We start from the raw sequence: 18,617 nt of genomic DNA, 5'->3' as shown, positions 1-18,617 counted from the left end.
CCATCTTTGAAACTGTTGGCTAGGAACAGGTATTTTTAACTAAAAAATAACATGCTGCAGCCTTTATGAACTACTGTTTCTCCTAGTAGAATCAGCAGGGTAAACTCTTCCTATGTTTATTCATAAAAGCAGCTGAACGTTTTTTCTCTCTTTTGGAGTATTACAGAAATTAGGATGAGGCATAGGGTGAAAATCGCCACTATAACCTTTAAAAAGGAAGCAAGTGGTGGAGTTGTGATTGACCTGTCATGGAGGGCAGCTGCCAGTTCACACAGGTGACTTGTTTCCACCTCCTCCATGGGCAGATTAGGAGAAAGCAGGGTAATTTATGGCCATATTACAGCATTACTTTGGCTCCTTCAACATATCAGTTTCATTTGCTACTATTTCTAGTTGATTCAAGCCTCTGTACATAGAGGAACTTCAGACCCAGAAACATACTACAGTGAATTTCATCATTATTTTGAATAGAAATTTTGAGGGTGATTCTGCAATTAAGTATTTTAATTAGAATTTAGTATATGTTTAAACATAGACTGTAGACAATTGTTCAACTTAAAAAAAAAGGTGTTTTCTAATTGTAAAGATGTACAGTCTACTGAACAAAATCAAGACTTCTAAGCTGAAGCTCCTTTACTAAGGATGACATCACTTTTTACTGTACCCCTTTAATCATTAGGAAATTAAATGTAAAAGCTAATCAACGTTAACACTTGAAATATTCTGACTACTCTTTCCTCTGTTTCATCTGTGCCATTGGATTGCACAAGAATTACTGTATCAGAAGTGGCTTTATGGTGAGAAGGGGAAAAAGGAGCTTCACAAAAGAATAACCTTGCACAGAGTTGTTCACACACCAGTCCTTCAAATTATTACCCACTCTTTTTACTATTTCCCTCTTGTTATTGCATCCATAATGCTTTTTAAATTCTCATGCAGGGCATGTGATGCACATCACAGTTACAATTGCTGCCAAAGGAAAACTAAAGCTACTGTATTGAGGTGTGGAACAGCGGGAGGGTGAGGGCTGAAGGGTTTGTTCAGTTTTAGCCATTCTTTCCTAGTTCAGTTCCTGACTTTATGTTACCACAGTGCATGTATTGTGTTCACTGGCAGATGCAGGCAGATTATGGGCAGAGCAGTTTGGTCACATTGCATCTCTCTGTGTCCTGAAACAGTCATTAGCCCTTGGTTCCTGCTCTAATGAAAGTTCTCACAACACAATCTAAAATGAGGTTTCTTCTTGTCATAGCAAAGGATTCAGTGAACAAAACCCCAAACCATCCAAATGCAACACAAACAACAAATTATGAGCATTGCTTTCTCATTTTGTTTACAAAATATAAAGTATGATTTCTAAAGAAAAGGTATGCAAAAATAGCATCTTTTATTTCTGAAATGAGTTGTTTGGTCCATCTGTTTTTACTGGTATGGACTGAAATAGAGAGGAAAAAGTAGTTCTGAGGGAAAGTAAGGCTACAGCAGGAAGCATAGCTTGGTTTTCTTAAGTCTCTCACAAATTAGTTTTTATCACATTAGCAGGGATTTCAGTGACTCGTTACTTACACCACAGTGGTGCAAAGTTTGTGATTCCCAGGTTAGAGGTCAGTGGATATGAAAAACAAGGGCATAGTAACTATGTACAGTAGCTGATTTCTCAATCAAAAATTTTGTGAGACAAGATACACAAAAATAAGACAGCAGGTTTTCAAGTGAAATTAAGCTTCACCTCATAATTATGCAATAGACTATTAAAAATAGTTAAACCTGAGAAAATGGAATTTATGAATTATTTATTACATGTCTTCTTTTATGCTTTTTACCTCCTCTCTTTTCTTTTTAAGAAATTTCTTCTCAATATATGTGTCTGAACTACATTTTTATGTCCTTTGCACTTTTCCATTTTAATGCTGTTATGCTATTGCTCTTTGAGTCTAGTTCCTCAGGATGCTTACTTATTCTAAGTTGGATTTATTTTTTTTTTGTTTTTTTTCCTTGATCATGCCTATTTACTCCTCTTCTGCCTTGGATCATGTATCTATTTACTTGTTGAAACTTAGTTCTTTTTTTGCTTTTATTCTTTCTTTTTCTTGTTCTTCAAAATCTTTCATGCTACCAACTTTCTGACCCTTTCTACGTAAAAGGAAGACCAGTCTAGTGAAAGTCCCACTAAATTGTCATCATGTGCAAAAGAGCACAGTTCACTTTGGGGTTTGCTATTCTTTCAGCTTTCTAGGTAGATCTGTCTTCCAATCAAAATGGAAGAGTTGTACCTCAACCTTATTTGGTCCTGTCCTTTACATACAAAGGAGTCAGAACTGATGTCAGCCAGCTGATGTGGTAATGAGATACTTGGTGGTGAGCCTAATGCCTCCCTAAAATTTTTAGCCTTGGGTAGTGCCAGATAACTTCAGTTCATCATTTTTCTGGTTCATTGCCCTAGCACAGACTACTATCCAGAAAGAACAACCTGTTCTCAAAGACAAAAGTGGTTTTAAACCCCTCAAAATCTCTGTAGCTCACTTAAAATTTCACTTACGTTTTCAGCGGGGGTATCTCCAGACTAAGCCTACATAAACCTTGGAGCAATGTTGTCTGAGCAAACTACATATAAAATTCCCAATTTTTCCTCCTGATGTTTTACCAGAGCTTACCCAAATATTTTTCTCTTGTAAAAGTAACCCTATTCTAAAATCTTCCCTCTATAAATAAACTTGATGAACAGCTGATTGCCATTGTGCTTGAAAACAGGAAGCAAGCATAAGAACTTCTCCTTTGGGGAGATAACGTCCTTCCTGCCTATCCACTTACCCCAGCTGGTCTTCTATTTCTGAAAATGAAACTGACTTTCTGCACATACACAGACAAAACTCCTCTGTAAAAAGTCAGACCTTTTCAATAATTGCCAATTTTGACAGAAGTTGACTTGAAAAAAACAAATAAATAAATGAAGCTGTCTCATAATGCAAAAAATACCCTGTTTCAGCATTTTCCGACTGTTTTATTTCCAAACTACTTTTTGAATACTTTTTACTGGCCAGCCAAACCCAAACATTCTTACTTTATCTTAAAATTGGAAATTTTGAATTGTTCTGAAATACTAGAGTTACAAAAAAATTTCAGAATCAAAATGCATTTTGAAGTTAGAGATTTACCTTTTGTAAAAAAAAAAAAAAAAAAAAAAAAAAAAAAAAAAAAAAAAAAAAAAAAAAAAACAGCTAAACAAACCGGATTCTGAATGATATTTAAATCCATCTTTTTATCCAACATTCCTGGTAGAATCTTGAAGCATACATTACTATCAATATAATCTGCTAATTTTATCCTCCCAAGTAAAATTTTCCAGTAGATTCAGATACATCCTTCTGACTGGCAGTAGCTGTTGTAATTCATGTCAGCCAAAAGAGCCAAGTAGGAACAAGAGTTGCATGTTGAACAGCATGACTTCACATGAAAAGGTAGCAAAATATGTGCCTGCCTCATCTAGAAAGACCTTTTTTGCACTGCAGTGATCCTCTTCAAGCTATTTACTTCAGTTTTGCAGTAGAGTCTGATATCATGCTGGGAGACCTAATTATACCAGAGGGACTCTTTCAAACACTGAACAGCACAAAGCAATAGAGAGCATTTTAAACATAATTCATAAAAGCATTCTCATTTCAAATATTTTGGTGGGTTTTTTTTCCAAATATATGTCTCACTCTTCATGAGTTCTAGTAATCTGTGTTGGTGACACTCAGTTCTGACACTTCCTAGATATAAAGTGGTGCTCTCTCTAACTAGTAGTTTTTCTTTTTGGGTTCTACATTTCTATAGGCACTTACATGAATTTTTATGTATGCACAAACACACACAAGAAGCACTACTTAGACACATTAAGTACAGATTTTTCTTCTCTCAGGTTGCCTTCAAAATTTGCCTTCTACTTTTTGTTGCCCCATACATCATACAACTGATATGTTATCAAAGTGCTTAAGTTTCCATACTCAAGACAAAGAAAAGAAAGGAAAAGGAAAAGGAAAAGGAAAAGGAAAAGGAAAAGGAAAAGGAAAAGGAAAAGGAAAAGGAAAAGGAAAAGGAAAAGGAAAAGGAAAAGGAAAAGGAGACATACGTCTTGAGAACTCTGGTATTTAGTTACCATCCTAAAATGGAGTAGACTTGCTGGTTAGGTAGGGTTGAAGTGGACTTGGTTCTGCAGAAGAGTAATGTCATCACTATTTAGACTGCTATTTTAGTTATTCTCACATTTTCTGTATCATCCTTCACACCAATTTGCTCTGTGGCACGTTTGATCATGGCTGGCTGCCAGAGGCCTGCCCAACTGCTCTCTCACTCCCCCTACTCAACAAAACTGGAGGAAAAAAGAAAATTGGAAAGCTCATGGGTTGAAGTAAAGAGTGAGTGATTACTTATCAATTACTATGAGGTTGAAAACAGACTTCGCTTGAAAAATTAATTTCATTTAATCCACATTATAAAGAGAGTATAATAGTGAGAATAGGATAGGATTTAGGAGTAAAGGCAACACAGGCTTAAAACTTAAAAAGGTACAAGAAGAAATTTATTAATAATACAGAAAGAATTCAGAATAAAATTCCTAGATTATTCCGTCCTCCCTTCATTCCACATTTCTTACCAACAACATACAGAGAACACTTCAGTCAGTTATCCATCCAAATAATCAGTTCAGTTCACTTAAGAGAGAAAAGTCCCTTTTTTAGTTATGGCTTAGGGGGTGTCTTCACCTTCACAATCTACATCCGCCCAGGCAAATATTGCAGATTATGACTCTCCTCCCATTTTTCACAGTCCTTCCAGGGCTGTGCTATGGATTATGTTACACACTTGGGGTACCACTTTTAAATGCAGGCTGCTGAAAAACAAAATTCTCTTCATCTCCTTCTCTATCAAATGTCTCTGTTCATATTCCAGTCCCAGAACAGAGAGATCTCCATTTCCTCAAGGCAAAAAGTCTTCTTCTTAAGCATCCAAACTTCCCCAAGTATATTTCAGAGTTTAAAGGAATTTTAGTGAAGTCACAATCCCCTTAGCCCACAAAAAAGGTTTTCAGCTACTTATCAGTTGCATCTTTTCAATCTCTTCCCACCAGGAACTTTATCTTCATTCCGCTGACCTCTTTAGTCTCCATGCCTCATTTCTTCTCATTCAGGGGAGCTCAGGACATCCAAAATCTTATCCAGGTATTAAAAAGAGTTAAAATTGTATCCAGATCATGAGGAAGCCACATGGGCAGCTGGAGGCCTCTTCTGCCATGCAGCCGGTGCCGGGGCCATGTGGCCACTGCCGGGCCGGGCCCTCTGCCAAGCCCAGAGCCAGACCAGGGCCGGGGCCGGTGCCCCAGCCAGAGGCCACCACACTGCCCCGGGAGCCGGAAACCTAAAGAAGGTTACTAAGATTGATCCAAGGTGATTGTGAAAGCAAAATAACTTTTCATTGGTTTCCTGAGCTGTCCATCACCAAGTCAGCTCTCTGATTGGTCCCAGCAGCTCACAGGGGAAGCCCTCAGATACCAGAGAGCCCCTCCCACTCCCCAGCCTCATGGAGCTTTCCCTGAGGTGACTCCACCCCTCCGCCCTAGCACGTGAAACCAACACAATAGGTAAAACTATCATTTGCAAAGCTGTATTACATACTATGGAAAAAGTAGTTGTGTCTAACAGGACCTGATAATAATGTGCTCTCACAAACCTGTTTTGATTACTCTGGATTTCTACTTTTCCCAATCGATGGATATGCTGTAAAGCAACAGTAGAAATTATTCACTTCAATATCATTGATCACAGGTAAATGAGGGTCGTTTAAACTTAAAGTCAAGACAGACATTTGCCTGCGAGTTATCTGGAGGAACTTCAGTCTTGACAGACTAAAGGGTATAGAAAAAGAGCAATAGGGAGTAATAGCGGACAGTGCGTACCAGTATTTTTTCTTTCAAAAAAACAAAAAACAAAACAAACAAAAAAACCCACAACACCAAAAAACAAAACAAAACAAAAACTAAAAACAAAAAACAAACAAACAAAAAAACAAAAACCAAAAAACAAACACCAACCTGGCCAAAAATAAGGTAAAAAACTTCTTCTCAGTCAGGCTTCTTCCCCTGGCAAGGAGTCAAGCACCTTTACACCTCCAGCTATTGGACTGCCTGAATCTATCTAGACATTTGTCAGCTCTAGATTGTGTGAGCAAAATGCATTCTGACATCTTGAAAAGTGCTAAGAAAAAAAGCTTGTCAAGGACACCTTTGTGCTTTTATATCTTATAAGAAAGGCTTTACAGAAGCTTTCATACTCTTCTAACCCATAAACTACACCAAATGTTTTGGCTCACAGTACTCATAATCCCATATAACCTATATTGTTATCTTTATGATCGCAGGACAAGGGTAAACTATTGTCACGCAAAATAAGTGAATGCTGAAAAATTGTCAGTAGCATTTAACGTCTTTTATTTGCCAAATAGGTAGATAACCCTGGCCAAGAGAGAAAAAACAAACAAAACCCCACAAATAGAATTTCTTACTGGAAAAATATCTAATTTTAAATACAACCTCAAAAAACAGTTAAGGATGAGACAAAGTGTTTTATTGAGTCAGAATTTTGAGGCTTTGAAGTTGTCATCTAAGTAGAAAATTAATATGGGGAAATTTGTGTTAGGTTTATTTATTAATTAAGCCAAATGTTTAAGAGAACAGTTTCAGCTGAGGTTGTGTTATTGCCAGAGAACTGTCTTCAAATATGTTTGATCACCAAAAAACCTAATGATGTGTTGGCTTTCAAAGATGTGTCAATCCCTGTGCATTTATCTCATTAAACTGAAGCATGAGTCTTAAGTGATAATGATTTTAGGTCCAGTCAGGTAGGGTAACTCTGGACTGAGCCAGTGTATGTTGTCTGATTTTTTATTGCATTTAATACTGCAACAACTGTATGTGGTTTATAAGAAGTAGATGCCTTCCTAAAATCTGCTGATTCTTTGCTTGGTACCCATTTAGGTACATCTGTTATTCAGGTGACAGCCACAGATGCTGATGATGCCAACTATGGGAACAGTGCCAAAGTGGTGTACAGCATCCTCCAGGGACAGCCTTATTTCTCAGTGGATCCAGAAACAGGTTAGCAATCCATTCAGTCTCACTTTTTGCAGTAACAGAGACAGGATGCAGCGGTCAAGACATATTTCATTTTCATTTCAATGCTGGAACAGACATAAGATTTGACACAAATCTAATAGCCTGTCATTGAATGAAAACCAGAATTTTAAAAAAAGGTATGCTGTTTCTGTTAAAATAATATTGCAAAAAAATTCCTTTACTTGGTCTAACTAAGATTTTCAGAGGATGATTGTTACCCGTAAAGGTCAAAGTTGAATAAAAAAAAGGTGTAAAATACTATAAAAAGTCCAAAAATCATCAAAATTAATCACAGACATATTTGACACCAGTTTCTGGAAATTTTATCTGTTTGCCTTTAAAAAACATTTCATACTATTTTAATAAGGTAAAGAAACTCAAAAACCTCACAGGCAATTAAAGATTTTTAAATGTTTGGAATAGATTCCTGACCACTGACAATTTTTAACTTAAGCTTTTTTTGAATCTGCATTATAATTCCAAGAGTTATGAGAACCAGAGCAAGTATCATGCTTTCAAGTTGAAAAGAATATATTGAAGTCTTTTTCACTGGTTTGCAGGAAATTGTATGAGACAAACACAAATTAAAAAAAAAAAAAAAAAAAAAAAGAAATTAAAAAAGTGTGAATTTTAGAAATCTATAACTCAAAGTTAGGGTTTAGAAAAGTAAGATGTAACCAAAAACTCCCCTCTTCCAGATATTTGATCCTAAGGCACTCAAGACTCAGTAGGTATTGCATTAGCTTTTCTTGCATGTTATCAAAATTATTCTGGTTGTCTAATTGAGAATTTAAGTGCAACTCTGACCAGAAACCCTGAAGTTCCTAATCCACTGAGAGTGCTCAGATGATGGTTACATTTCTTTTGAAACTATATGTTTTTTTCTAAATACAACAAAGGCATAATATGCAATTAATTGCAAGACTACAATTTTAAAAGAGAGTGTAACAATTTTGCCTTGGATAAAAGTTTTTTGCTTTCCTCTCTTTTTTCAATCTCTCTTTTTTTCTCTTTTCTCCAGTCGCCTACTCAAACATCATTACCAGGCATGATCAGGCAAACTGGACCGATACCACATGGCAATAACTGATGGTAGCAGGTGTTTAGGCAGGCAGAGAACAAGGGAAAGACCTGAACTCTCATCTTTGGTTCAGGGATTATCTTTTTTTCATTTTAATCCAATTTGCTGTTACGTATTACATGTATTAACAAGCCTAGGTATGATAATCAGAACCTGGTAATCCTGGATCAGACATAAATGTCATACCACTAAGCTGCAAAGGTCTTTTTCTTTATTTCACTCACTTGCTAAAAGTATAAATTTTCCAGGGTTATCTTTTTCTTTTTTTCTTTTTCTGTGGTATCAAACTGAGTCGATGATGCAGAGAGACTTTCTCTTTTTCTTAGAAGGAAAGGACAGGGATGAGAAGCCTTCAATTAGAAAAGGACACCATGCTTAAATTTTTCGACTTCACAAGAGAAAGCTCTCATGACTCCAGTTTTGAAAATCCACGACCCTTCCAAATAAAACTAAAAAGCTTCACTTGGTTTTCTAAAAGCAACTGCAATGAAAAGTGGCAAACAACACCACTTTTGGTTTTCTCACCTGAGACCCCTATTCTTTTTGTGTACTGCAAATATGTCTGAGATATTTAAATTACAGTTATGAAATTCTTCAAATTGGAAACTCCAAAAAAGAGTTTTCAAAACTAAATTTAGAGTCTTGTCCACTTCTTTTATTAGCTGTAACCCCAGCTGATTTACAGTGGACGACACTGAGCATCGCAATCAATGATGTGATATTACAGTCCAGAATAATGAATCCTGGGCATGTTAGAGTTCAGCCTTGCGCTTTAATATCAAAATGTCACCAGGGCTGTAGATTACAAAATATAGTAAATGATAACTGGGGATAGAAACTGAAAAATGTAATTAATTAAATGAACATATTGATAATTTTGTCATTAAAAAAATAATCAAATTGATTTAGCAAGGCAAACACTATGAATACTGTGTCTGTGACATTTTTTGGTCTTTTTTCTTAAAATCACATTGAAGCATGCATAGATTGAAAGGCTTGTTGCAGTATACCTTGTTGTGATTGCTGTGGGTTATCATCTGCACAGTGTATCTGACGTAAACCCATCTAAGAGCCCTCAGATTATAGTGGATGGTGCTTCTCCTTCACCACTCTGTCTCTCTTTTTGTACTCCTTCAAGGCATAATCAAGACTGCTTTACCAGACATGAGCAGAGAAAACAGGGAGCAATACCAAGTGGTCATCCAGGCTAAAGACATGGGAGGCCAGATGGGAGGACTCTCAGGGACCACCACCGTGAACATCACGCTGACTGACGTCAATGACAACCCGCCTCGCTTCCCCCAGAGTATGGAGCATCTAATAGTCCAGTATTCAAAGAACCTCCCAAAAATCAGCTGGTTTGCATTGGCCATCTGGAAGTTTCGTTGTTATCATTGTTTTTTGTAGTACTTACCCACTGCTGTGTCTGTTTATTTTGCAGCATTATTAAGGCAAAAAGGAATCTCTGCCTACATTTTTTTAGTATCAAGTTGTTTGCTGGAATGATAAACTTCTTATTCTTATTTTGTTTGCAGAAAAATAAACCGTAACAATAATTTAGGTCAACTGCAGGGACATTAGAAGAATTCAACTACAAATTATAAGGATCTGTTCTAGGAAAAACTTTTAGTTCCACCGGTTGAGGCAAGCAAATACATCTCAAGTTTTCTAATGTTCTGACTTGCACAGTTCCCAAGTTCTGCTGGCAGTCTAAGCATTTGGTTTAAGTACTTGTAATCTGTGTTCAGTTCTTGAATGATTTTGGTAATCTAGGCCAGTTTGACAAAATAAAATAAGGTTTTTAAAAATATCTTTGTAGAAGAAAAAAATGGCAAATAGCAGAAAGCTGCACAACACAGAAAGCTTCAGTGTTACACAGCACAGATCTTTTTATCCTAGGCCAATGTTTAAATCCAGTCTCACATTGTTACAGTCAGTGTCTGATAACTGTTTGATAGGCTGCAGATAGTAGACATTTACAGCCTCAGTCCAGTGCCTGCCAGAAAAGTGTCCACATAATAAAATTTGAATTGCTTGTTCACACTGATGAGAGACCTGGCTCTCTTTACAGATCCACTAAGGACTGAACAAAGAGAGCTGATTTATAAAATGCTCTCCTGGACTTGAAAAGCACTTCAGTACCATGGCAATAAGTACACCCAGAATAGTACGAACTGTTCAACCTAGTGCAGACTTAAAAAAAAATTGGAAAACTCTGACAGCATGGAAGAATGGATCCTTGGAATTATAAATTACAGTTTTATTCTCTATCCATGATAACACATTGCTTTAAAAGAAGAGAGAGGAGGGGAAGTACTGCAACCCTCATTAAAAAAAAAATAATTCCAATCCACATTCAGAGTTCACTTGAAGAGAATCACCTTCACATGATAAATTCAAACAGCAATTTTTAACCTAACTTCCTGTTAGACTTTATGAGTGGATATTTTTAGAAATGTATAGCATGATACAGCCATAGTATTTTGGCAAATAGGAATTCCGGAACCTAAATTATAATTTATGGTGGCACATCACATTGTAAGCCTCACTGTTGAATAAAATTAAATAAGACAAAATAAAAAATGAAGAATGTATAGAACTACAAAATAATTCAAGATTTCCCCTTAGCCTGTATTCCTCATGATGTTCCTCTTTCAAAATTAACTGAAGCCTCAAGTTTATGAAAGTTTTTGTGATTGTTTCAATAAACATGTAAAAAGATGGGTACTTTTTAGAGAAATTTACACAATTTGATGCCTCATACAATATGCTCTGTAGCATTCTACTTTGAGCAACACTGAAACACATTGTGTGACCTACAGAATGCCTGCTCTGGAATATTCCAGTGCTGCAATTTCAGTTGTGCTGGTGACCCTTTCCTCTCTTTTTCTTGTCAGCAGGGTGGCTTTTAATACTTTCTAGGAAATGAATAAGAGAGAAATCAGGAAAATTTGATTTGTTCTTAGATAGTTATGAAGAGACGCACACCTTCAAAAACCTATCTGTTCTGGAACTATGTTTTTTACAAAAACTTTTGTCTTCCATTTTCTTTTATGTGAGTAAAATTGTTGTCCAAAGTAGAAGGTGAATGGCAGTTGCAATCAACACCACTTAATATGAAGGTATTCAAGAGCCAATGATTAATTTCTTAGAGGGACTGGATAATCTAAAATGGCATTGTGAAGTAGTGATTGTTCAGATTACATCAAGAAGAAACATTTTTTGTTGTGTTTTGTTTCCTTGAAGTAGTCATGGAAAATTAGAAGACATAGGCCTAAATGCAATTTAAATGGCACTATAATGAAAGCCTTACAAATTTGGAATTCCATTGTACTCTAAATCAAATAGCCATCTCACATGCCGAAAACCTTAGCATTCACATAGCACCACAAAAATAGGAATGCTTTCAAACAAAAAGCACTGAAGGGAGGTATTTATCTGGAAGGACTAATAAGTACCATGATGGAATCCGTTCTTTTGGTAGCTCTGGCTCAGCTGCCAAACCCTTGAATTTGTCAAGGGTTCAAGGCTTGAAACTCATAGTTTGGCTGCCAGGCATCCTACCTTTCATCCCTTTTGCAGACTGGTTTGAGGGAACAATATGCATTTTAGTCTGTGTGGATCACAGTCAAACAGGCTACTGCTGAGTTTTCACTCACAACCTTGAATTTGTAACAGCAATCACAGTTTAGCATCAGGCGTTAGCTTCCATCTTGCTACACATCTATATAAATGTAACTTTTCAGTATTTTCAGTAACTCTCTTTTGCACTTAGTCTTTACAACGGGGGACAGAAACTCATTTTGCACTCAGAATTTTGATATATTTCCTTGTGTTAAATGAAACATTCAGATCCTTTAGGTGTCTTAAACGTCAAAGGACATATAAAAGTAGGAAATAGGGTTGTTGCAACAAAGAGAATTGACTGTACTTTACTGCAAGTCAATACTATTTATATATGTTTTTATTGGATCCTTTGAATAAGGGTTGTACATTTTATTAGATTGTCAGATTCTTAAGGTATTTCTCCAAAGCTGCTACTTCACTTAGCAAAGCAATATGAATTCACATGAAAAAGAGATCAAAAAAAACATCAGATTCGGTCATGTTATTTGCAAAAAAATGTGTCAGATTTTTTTTCTTTTTTTTTACGTTTTCTTGGTAGCAAATAACAGCAAACACGGAATTAGATTTTTTTTTTTAATTTTATTTATTTATTCATGATGAAATATCTTCAATGTCTGCTTCTTACTAGTCAAGAAATCCACCTGATTAATAGTTTTTCTGCTACAGTATCTTTAAAATTAGATTTTTTTTTTTATTACATATGTTGTCAGAAAATACATATGAATTTACTTTTCAGACACACAAGCAAGGGCAAAGTGTCTGTGTAATCAGATTTCTTTCTTTGATTATAACAACAGCAATAGCAATTAACTTGAACATGTATCCAAATTCTCTTTACCATGACTCTTTAGTATGTATTATCCATTACAGATAAATAAATTATTTTCACTTGCTTAAATATATTTAAAATAATTAAAAGAAAGGATTATTCTATTTTAGTTTCTTTCCAAAATCGTGACAGATTTCTACAACTCTTGTATCTTGAAAGAACAAAACAAAATCTTTTCCTATTTTTAAATATATATAGGAACATTTCTAGAGAAAAAAAAAAATATAGTGTTAATTATCAGATCAAGAACTGCTACCTTATTGTTTAGTACCTTTGTCCCTTAAAATTGAAGAAAAAAAACCAAGAAAAACCACATTATTAAATGGCTTTGAAGAATAACTTGAGTTTTTTGTGACAGTTTGTTAATCAACTCTGAATCCTGTTTTAAAGTTTAATGTGCCAACTAGCAGCATGTTTCCTAGAGTATTTGGAACTTCTATTTACTTTAAAAATCTAGGTGAAATTGAAGAATACTTTTATTCAGAAAAAAAAAATTAAAAATTGCTTCTCAAAACAATAAATGCTTGATTTTCCTCTTCCAGGCTCCTACCAGTTCAGCTCTCCTGAATCTGCACCACCTGGGACTCCTCTTGGCAGAATTAAAGCCAATGACCCCGATGTGGGAGAAAATGCAGAGATTGAGTATAGCATCTCCAATGGGGATGGATCAGACATGTTTGATATCATCACTGACAAGGACACACAGGAAGGGATTATAACTGTCAAAAAGGTTTATTTTTTCTCCCTCTTTTTTATGTGTACTTAGCTCTTCAGGTGTTACAGTTCTTTTTCTTTTTCCAGGGGAAGGGAGGGTAGATCTCACAGGGGGTCAGGCTGCCAAGGAGCTGTTGTATTAGTTTTGTTCTTCTCTTTCTTCAGCAGGTATCTGTTATTTTCAACTCTCAAGGGAAATTTACTGGCATGTCACTTCACATAAAGCAATATTTCAGTGGCTGCTGTCTGTTCAATATAGTGTCTCACACACAGTACTTTCAAATTAGGGCTGTGAAAACTTGGAGGGGCTCAGTTCACAGTGGGGTTTATCAGCTGATTGCTGTAGTAAGACTTACAAGGGTGGGAGGCTTACCTGGAGATTGATGAATTTGAAAGGCTAAACTCTCCCTCTCTTCTATGTTTAACAGCCAGTTATCTCCAACCTAAAATCTGCCTTGGTTTAAGTCCAGTCTTGGTAATATTTCAGTTGTTACATATGATGTCAATGAAATACTCAAGAGGAAACACATCCACAGAAATTTAATTCAAAATAGCATGTCTGACAGATTTATTGGTTGCTTTTCAGAATACAGCCTGTTAAACTCTGAGCACTCTTTGATTCTAGCGTTATTAAATATATCAATAACATTAATTGATACCTGCCTATAAATATACTATATATCTATAAAATATTTGGAAACACGTATACTTATTTATGTGTATTTATGTATGAACATCTATCTACATATGCATATATGGATATGCATGATGTAAATATCACCTAGATTGAAAATCAAGCTTCACAGATTTTCTTTTTACTGAGGAACATGGAGATTAGGGACAAGTCTCTGTTGCTGTTGGTGCCAAACATGCAAGGGTAGATGGTAATAGGTAAAAGAAAGTAAAGAAAAGATAAATAGGACAGAGAGAATTTAAGAACTGGAATACTTGCTCTTTTACTGCCAGTGGGATGAGATTTTACACAACTCCTTGTTATGAACTGAGTAAAACTTTCCTGTTTCTTTCCTTCTATTTTTGTATAGGTCAAAGCCTCCTATTTTTTTCAGGAATCTAAACAATTAATAGGCAGAGGGATCATAATTCACTTGCTGTCCTATAATAATCCTTACTTTTTAATGCCCAGAATAAGACCTAATAAACTCTATCGTCCCCAAGGTGGATTAAAATGTGGAGCTTTTGCTCCTAAAGATGTTTCACCTTCTTCTGACTTGGTGCTGTAAAAATTACTTTTTATTGCAAAGTGGTGTAATTTTCTTTATTATTATTATTTGCTCCTCAGCATCTGGATTTTGAAAACAAGGTGTTATATACTCTAAGAGTAGAAGCAACCAACACTCATCCTGATCCTCGTTTTCTTCAGCTGGGGCCATTCAAAGACACGACTTTAGTCAAAATTTCTGTTGAAGACATTGATGAACCTCCAGTGTTCAGCAGACCCTGGTATTTAATAGAGGTAGATGAAGATGCCAAGGAAGGAAGCATTATTGGGCAGGTTGTAGCCCAAGACCCAGATATAGCAAAGAATGCAATAAAGTAAGCCATTATACAATATAAAATTCTTTAGATGAGGGTCAAGTCTCATGCACAGAGAGTGATGAGAGTGGAAGGTATTAAGAGGTTGTTTGGGTAATTAAACACATGGGAGCTGTTAAAAAGTGTCAAAGATAAATATCTAGGTGAGCTTGTGAAGGCAAATATGATTAGCACAATGAGCTGTGTAGACAATGCTTTTGAAGAACAGTCTAAAAGCACCAGGGAAAGAGAAAGGAGATGTCAGCTTTTAATTGCCGGCATGTTCTAGTAGTTTCACCAAGCTGTTCATAAAATTATTCTTTTATACCATGTAAAACACCCAAAATGGTGTATTTCTATGCTCCCTGATGTTTGATAACAGTCAGAATTCTGTACATAACATCCATGTTCAGTAACTTAACTATTTAATGATCACAGTATACTGAATAAGAAATGATTGTGAGAAAGTCATAACAATTAGAAGTAAGAGTTCAGTGCTATGAAATTGCTGTAATTGTTACCAATTTGCTATTATTATCTGCAGTGACAAACACAGCACTTAAATTTGTGTATTTACTATGCAAGTGATTATGAAAATTGATCTCTGCATTTCTGAACAAGCCTTCTATGTCCTCCAGCAGTATGCTTTGAGGTAGGAGGTATGAGAGGTGGAAGAAAATAAAATATCTTTGAGTAAAATATGTATAAAATATCAATTTAAACTGATAATGACTGCTAACTACTAGGCTGATTAAAAAACAGCTGTAAAAAAAGTTTTTCCTTCCTGGGTAAGAACAAAGCAAAAGCAAGCATCATAAAACAGGATTTTAAGGAATTTCATCTTAAAGAATGACTAACTAAAAGATTTTTCTCTTGAATTTGTGTTCCTTTTGACACCTCAAAAATAGATTTCATAAATTGATACTTCCTTGTGTTTGCCTTATGTGTTCTTTGGTGACAGAATCGTATAAGAAACAATTAATTTGCAAAAATATCTTTTCTAAAAAAGTTAACTTTTAGGTATTATTCCAGAATTCACTTCATGAGGTAACATGTAATTTCAATTATCAATCTAAAAACCACCTACATAATGATTTGCTTCTCATCCTGATCACTAGTCTTAAAATTGTTTCTAAGTATTAGCAGCATACAGGTAGCTATGGGAAAGCTTAGGTTAATTGTAAAGAAAACATTCTTGATTAAGCACAGTTAAAATTACAAAACTTTTAAAAGTGGCTGTAAGCTAAACAGGAGACTGCAATGGGAGATAGTGATGCTCAGTTTTACTGTGTCTTGACAGATATTCTGTAGATCGACACACTGACCTTGACAGAATATTCAACATCTACTCAGGAAATGGATCCTTATTCCTCTCAAAGCCACTTGACCGAGAAGAAACTCCCTGGCACAACATCACTGTCATAGCAACTGAAATCAGTAAGTTGAAGATAAAATTTATCTCAGAAGAATATTTGAACTGAGAAAATAATTAAATTCTACAATCTCTTTGACTTATCTTGTTTCATTAGTTTTGCCCTTATCCATATAATATCTATAGACAAAACATGTTTGGGTACCTAAAAATGTCTTTAGACAACAAAAAGTCCAATTTAATTTTTTTAAGATATTTTATGCTCATTTTTTAAAAAGATATTTTTGAACTCTCAGGCTCAACAAAACCATATACAGTATACATTAGATAAATTAACTGATTTTCTGAGAATTCACATAAAATAATTTGGCACAGATGTGATGCACTGGCTCTATCCCAAGCTAAATCTGCAGGAAAATCCTTGAAGAAAGGGAAAAAAAAAAAAAATGTCCCTGACATACAAATACATTGTCAGTAAAACCTATCTAAATGGGAACAAATTACACTTTACTTCAACTGATTAAAATTATCTCAGAAAATTGCCTTCTGTGTCTGAAGTAAAACCTGGGCCTAAATCTTTCACCTGAATTCTTTACTGTTCTGTTAGATACTTTTAGGTATGGATGTCTCTTTCCTAGCTTTCTTCTGAGACAACAGTTATCAAAGGGGGAAACAGATACTGATTTTAGTGAAAAACTTTTCTCCCTTCCTTTATTTTCCTATCGATTCCCTTGGAGTCAATGTGCTTAAGAGTCTGGGAATTGGGTGATATGGAGAGATTCATCTTATCCCCATTTTCAGAAAGATTTATATCTTATATCTTTTTCTCTTAAATGCTTTTCATTGTTTGGTCAAACATGTTCTACATTTTCAATACACATAGTGTGAGAATCCTCTCTGGCAATACCTTGAGTTTGGAGGTTTGTGAAGAGTGATTGATGATCATATCCTGCATATGTCACTTTATTGCCAGTTTGGTTTTTTTTTTTGTTTTGTTTTGTTTTTTTTTTTTTTTTTTTTTTTTTTTTGTGGGTTTTGTTGTTTGTTTTTTAGGGTTTTTTGGGTTTTTTTGCAGTAAGGAAGAAAGAAAAATTTTGGTTTGGGTTTTTTGTGGTTTTGTGTTTGTGTGTGTTTTTCATGGTGGTGTTGACTGACACTGGTTTACTGCTTTACTGATTTAAAAAGGTAAATGTTCTTAACAGCTCAACCATGGAACAACGTTTGTAATGAATCAGTTGCAGAACTGATAATAGAACACAACTCCATTACAACTCAGTGACCTGTTTTTAATGCACATCAATTTAAGCATACTTTATATGAGCTATTTATATCTATCTATATATATCTATCTACATCTATATCTATATCTATATCTATATCTATATCTATATCTATCTATATCTATATCTATATCATCTATATCTATATCTATATCTATATCTATATCTATATCTATCTATATCTATATCTATATCATCTATATCATCTATATCTATATCTATATCTATATCTATATCTATCTATATCTATATCTATATCTATATCTATATCTATATCTATATCATCATCTATATCTATATCATCATCTATATCTATATCTATATCTATATCATCATCTATATCATCATCTATATCTATATCTATATCTATATCTATATCTATATCATCATCTATATCATCATCTATATCTATATCATCATCTATATCAATCTAATCTATATATAATATATAAATTAGATAATATTGTTATTATGAACAAATTATTGTTGTTATATTGATATATATTGTTATTATAACAATTAAACAAGGTATAATTGTTTCAATTATAAATAAGATTTTCTGTATAGGTAATATATGTCATCAGAAAATGAAATATAATTGTTTTATAGTAATCAAGAAAATTGAACATTTCTAATACCTATTGGAAAAAAAACATTGTATTATTTTCACACAGGTATATATTTTTATTGTTTTTTTTTTTTTTTTTCCAGATAATCCTAAACAAAGTAGCCAGATACCTGTTTTCATACGGATTTTAGACATAAATGATCATGCACCAGAGTTTGCCAACTACTATGAAACATTTGTTTGTGAAAATGCAAAAGCAGGACAGGTAAACCAATACGTATATTACCAAAGGAATTTTAAGGAAACTATCCTGCAGTGCCATCATGAAGATTTCAACATATCTTGGTTTGAACAGCAGCAGACTAATCCAGCCTCTTCATTTCCTATCTTCTAAAGAAAATAGAAGTTGATTCAAAAAAAGGCATAAAAAGATGAAGAATAATATCCCAGTATAATAACATAG

General features: G+C 34.7%; 1 protein-coding gene across 1 annotated transcript in view; it reads left to right on the top strand.

The window, feature by feature from the left end:
- CDH9 (cadherin 9) overlaps window positions 1–18,617 on the top strand; it is a 96,281-nt gene that overhangs the window by 64,342 nt on the left and 13,322 nt on the right. Inside the window, exons 4-9 of the mRNA XM_056483939.1 lie at window positions 7,013–7,132; window positions 9,370–9,537; window positions 13,230–13,417; window positions 14,702–14,955; window positions 16,235–16,371; window positions 18,298–18,419. Of these exons, the coding sequence (XP_056339914.1) occupies window positions 7,013–7,132; window positions 9,370–9,537; window positions 13,230–13,417; window positions 14,702–14,955; window positions 16,235–16,371; window positions 18,298–18,419 (989 nt within the window). The remainder of the gene's footprint in view (window positions 1–7,012; window positions 7,133–9,369; window positions 9,538–13,229; window positions 13,418–14,701; window positions 14,956–16,234; window positions 16,372–18,297; window positions 18,420–18,617) is intronic.

This window comes from Oenanthe melanoleuca, chromosome 2 (genome assembly GCF_029582105.1).
Source record: "Oenanthe melanoleuca isolate GR-GAL-2019-014 chromosome 2, OMel1.0, whole genome shotgun sequence".
Classification (NCBI taxonomy): Eukaryota; Metazoa; Chordata; class Aves; order Passeriformes; family Muscicapidae; genus Oenanthe; species Oenanthe melanoleuca.
Note: the sequence above shows the minus strand (reverse complement) of the source record. Positions and strands in the feature narration are given on the sequence as shown.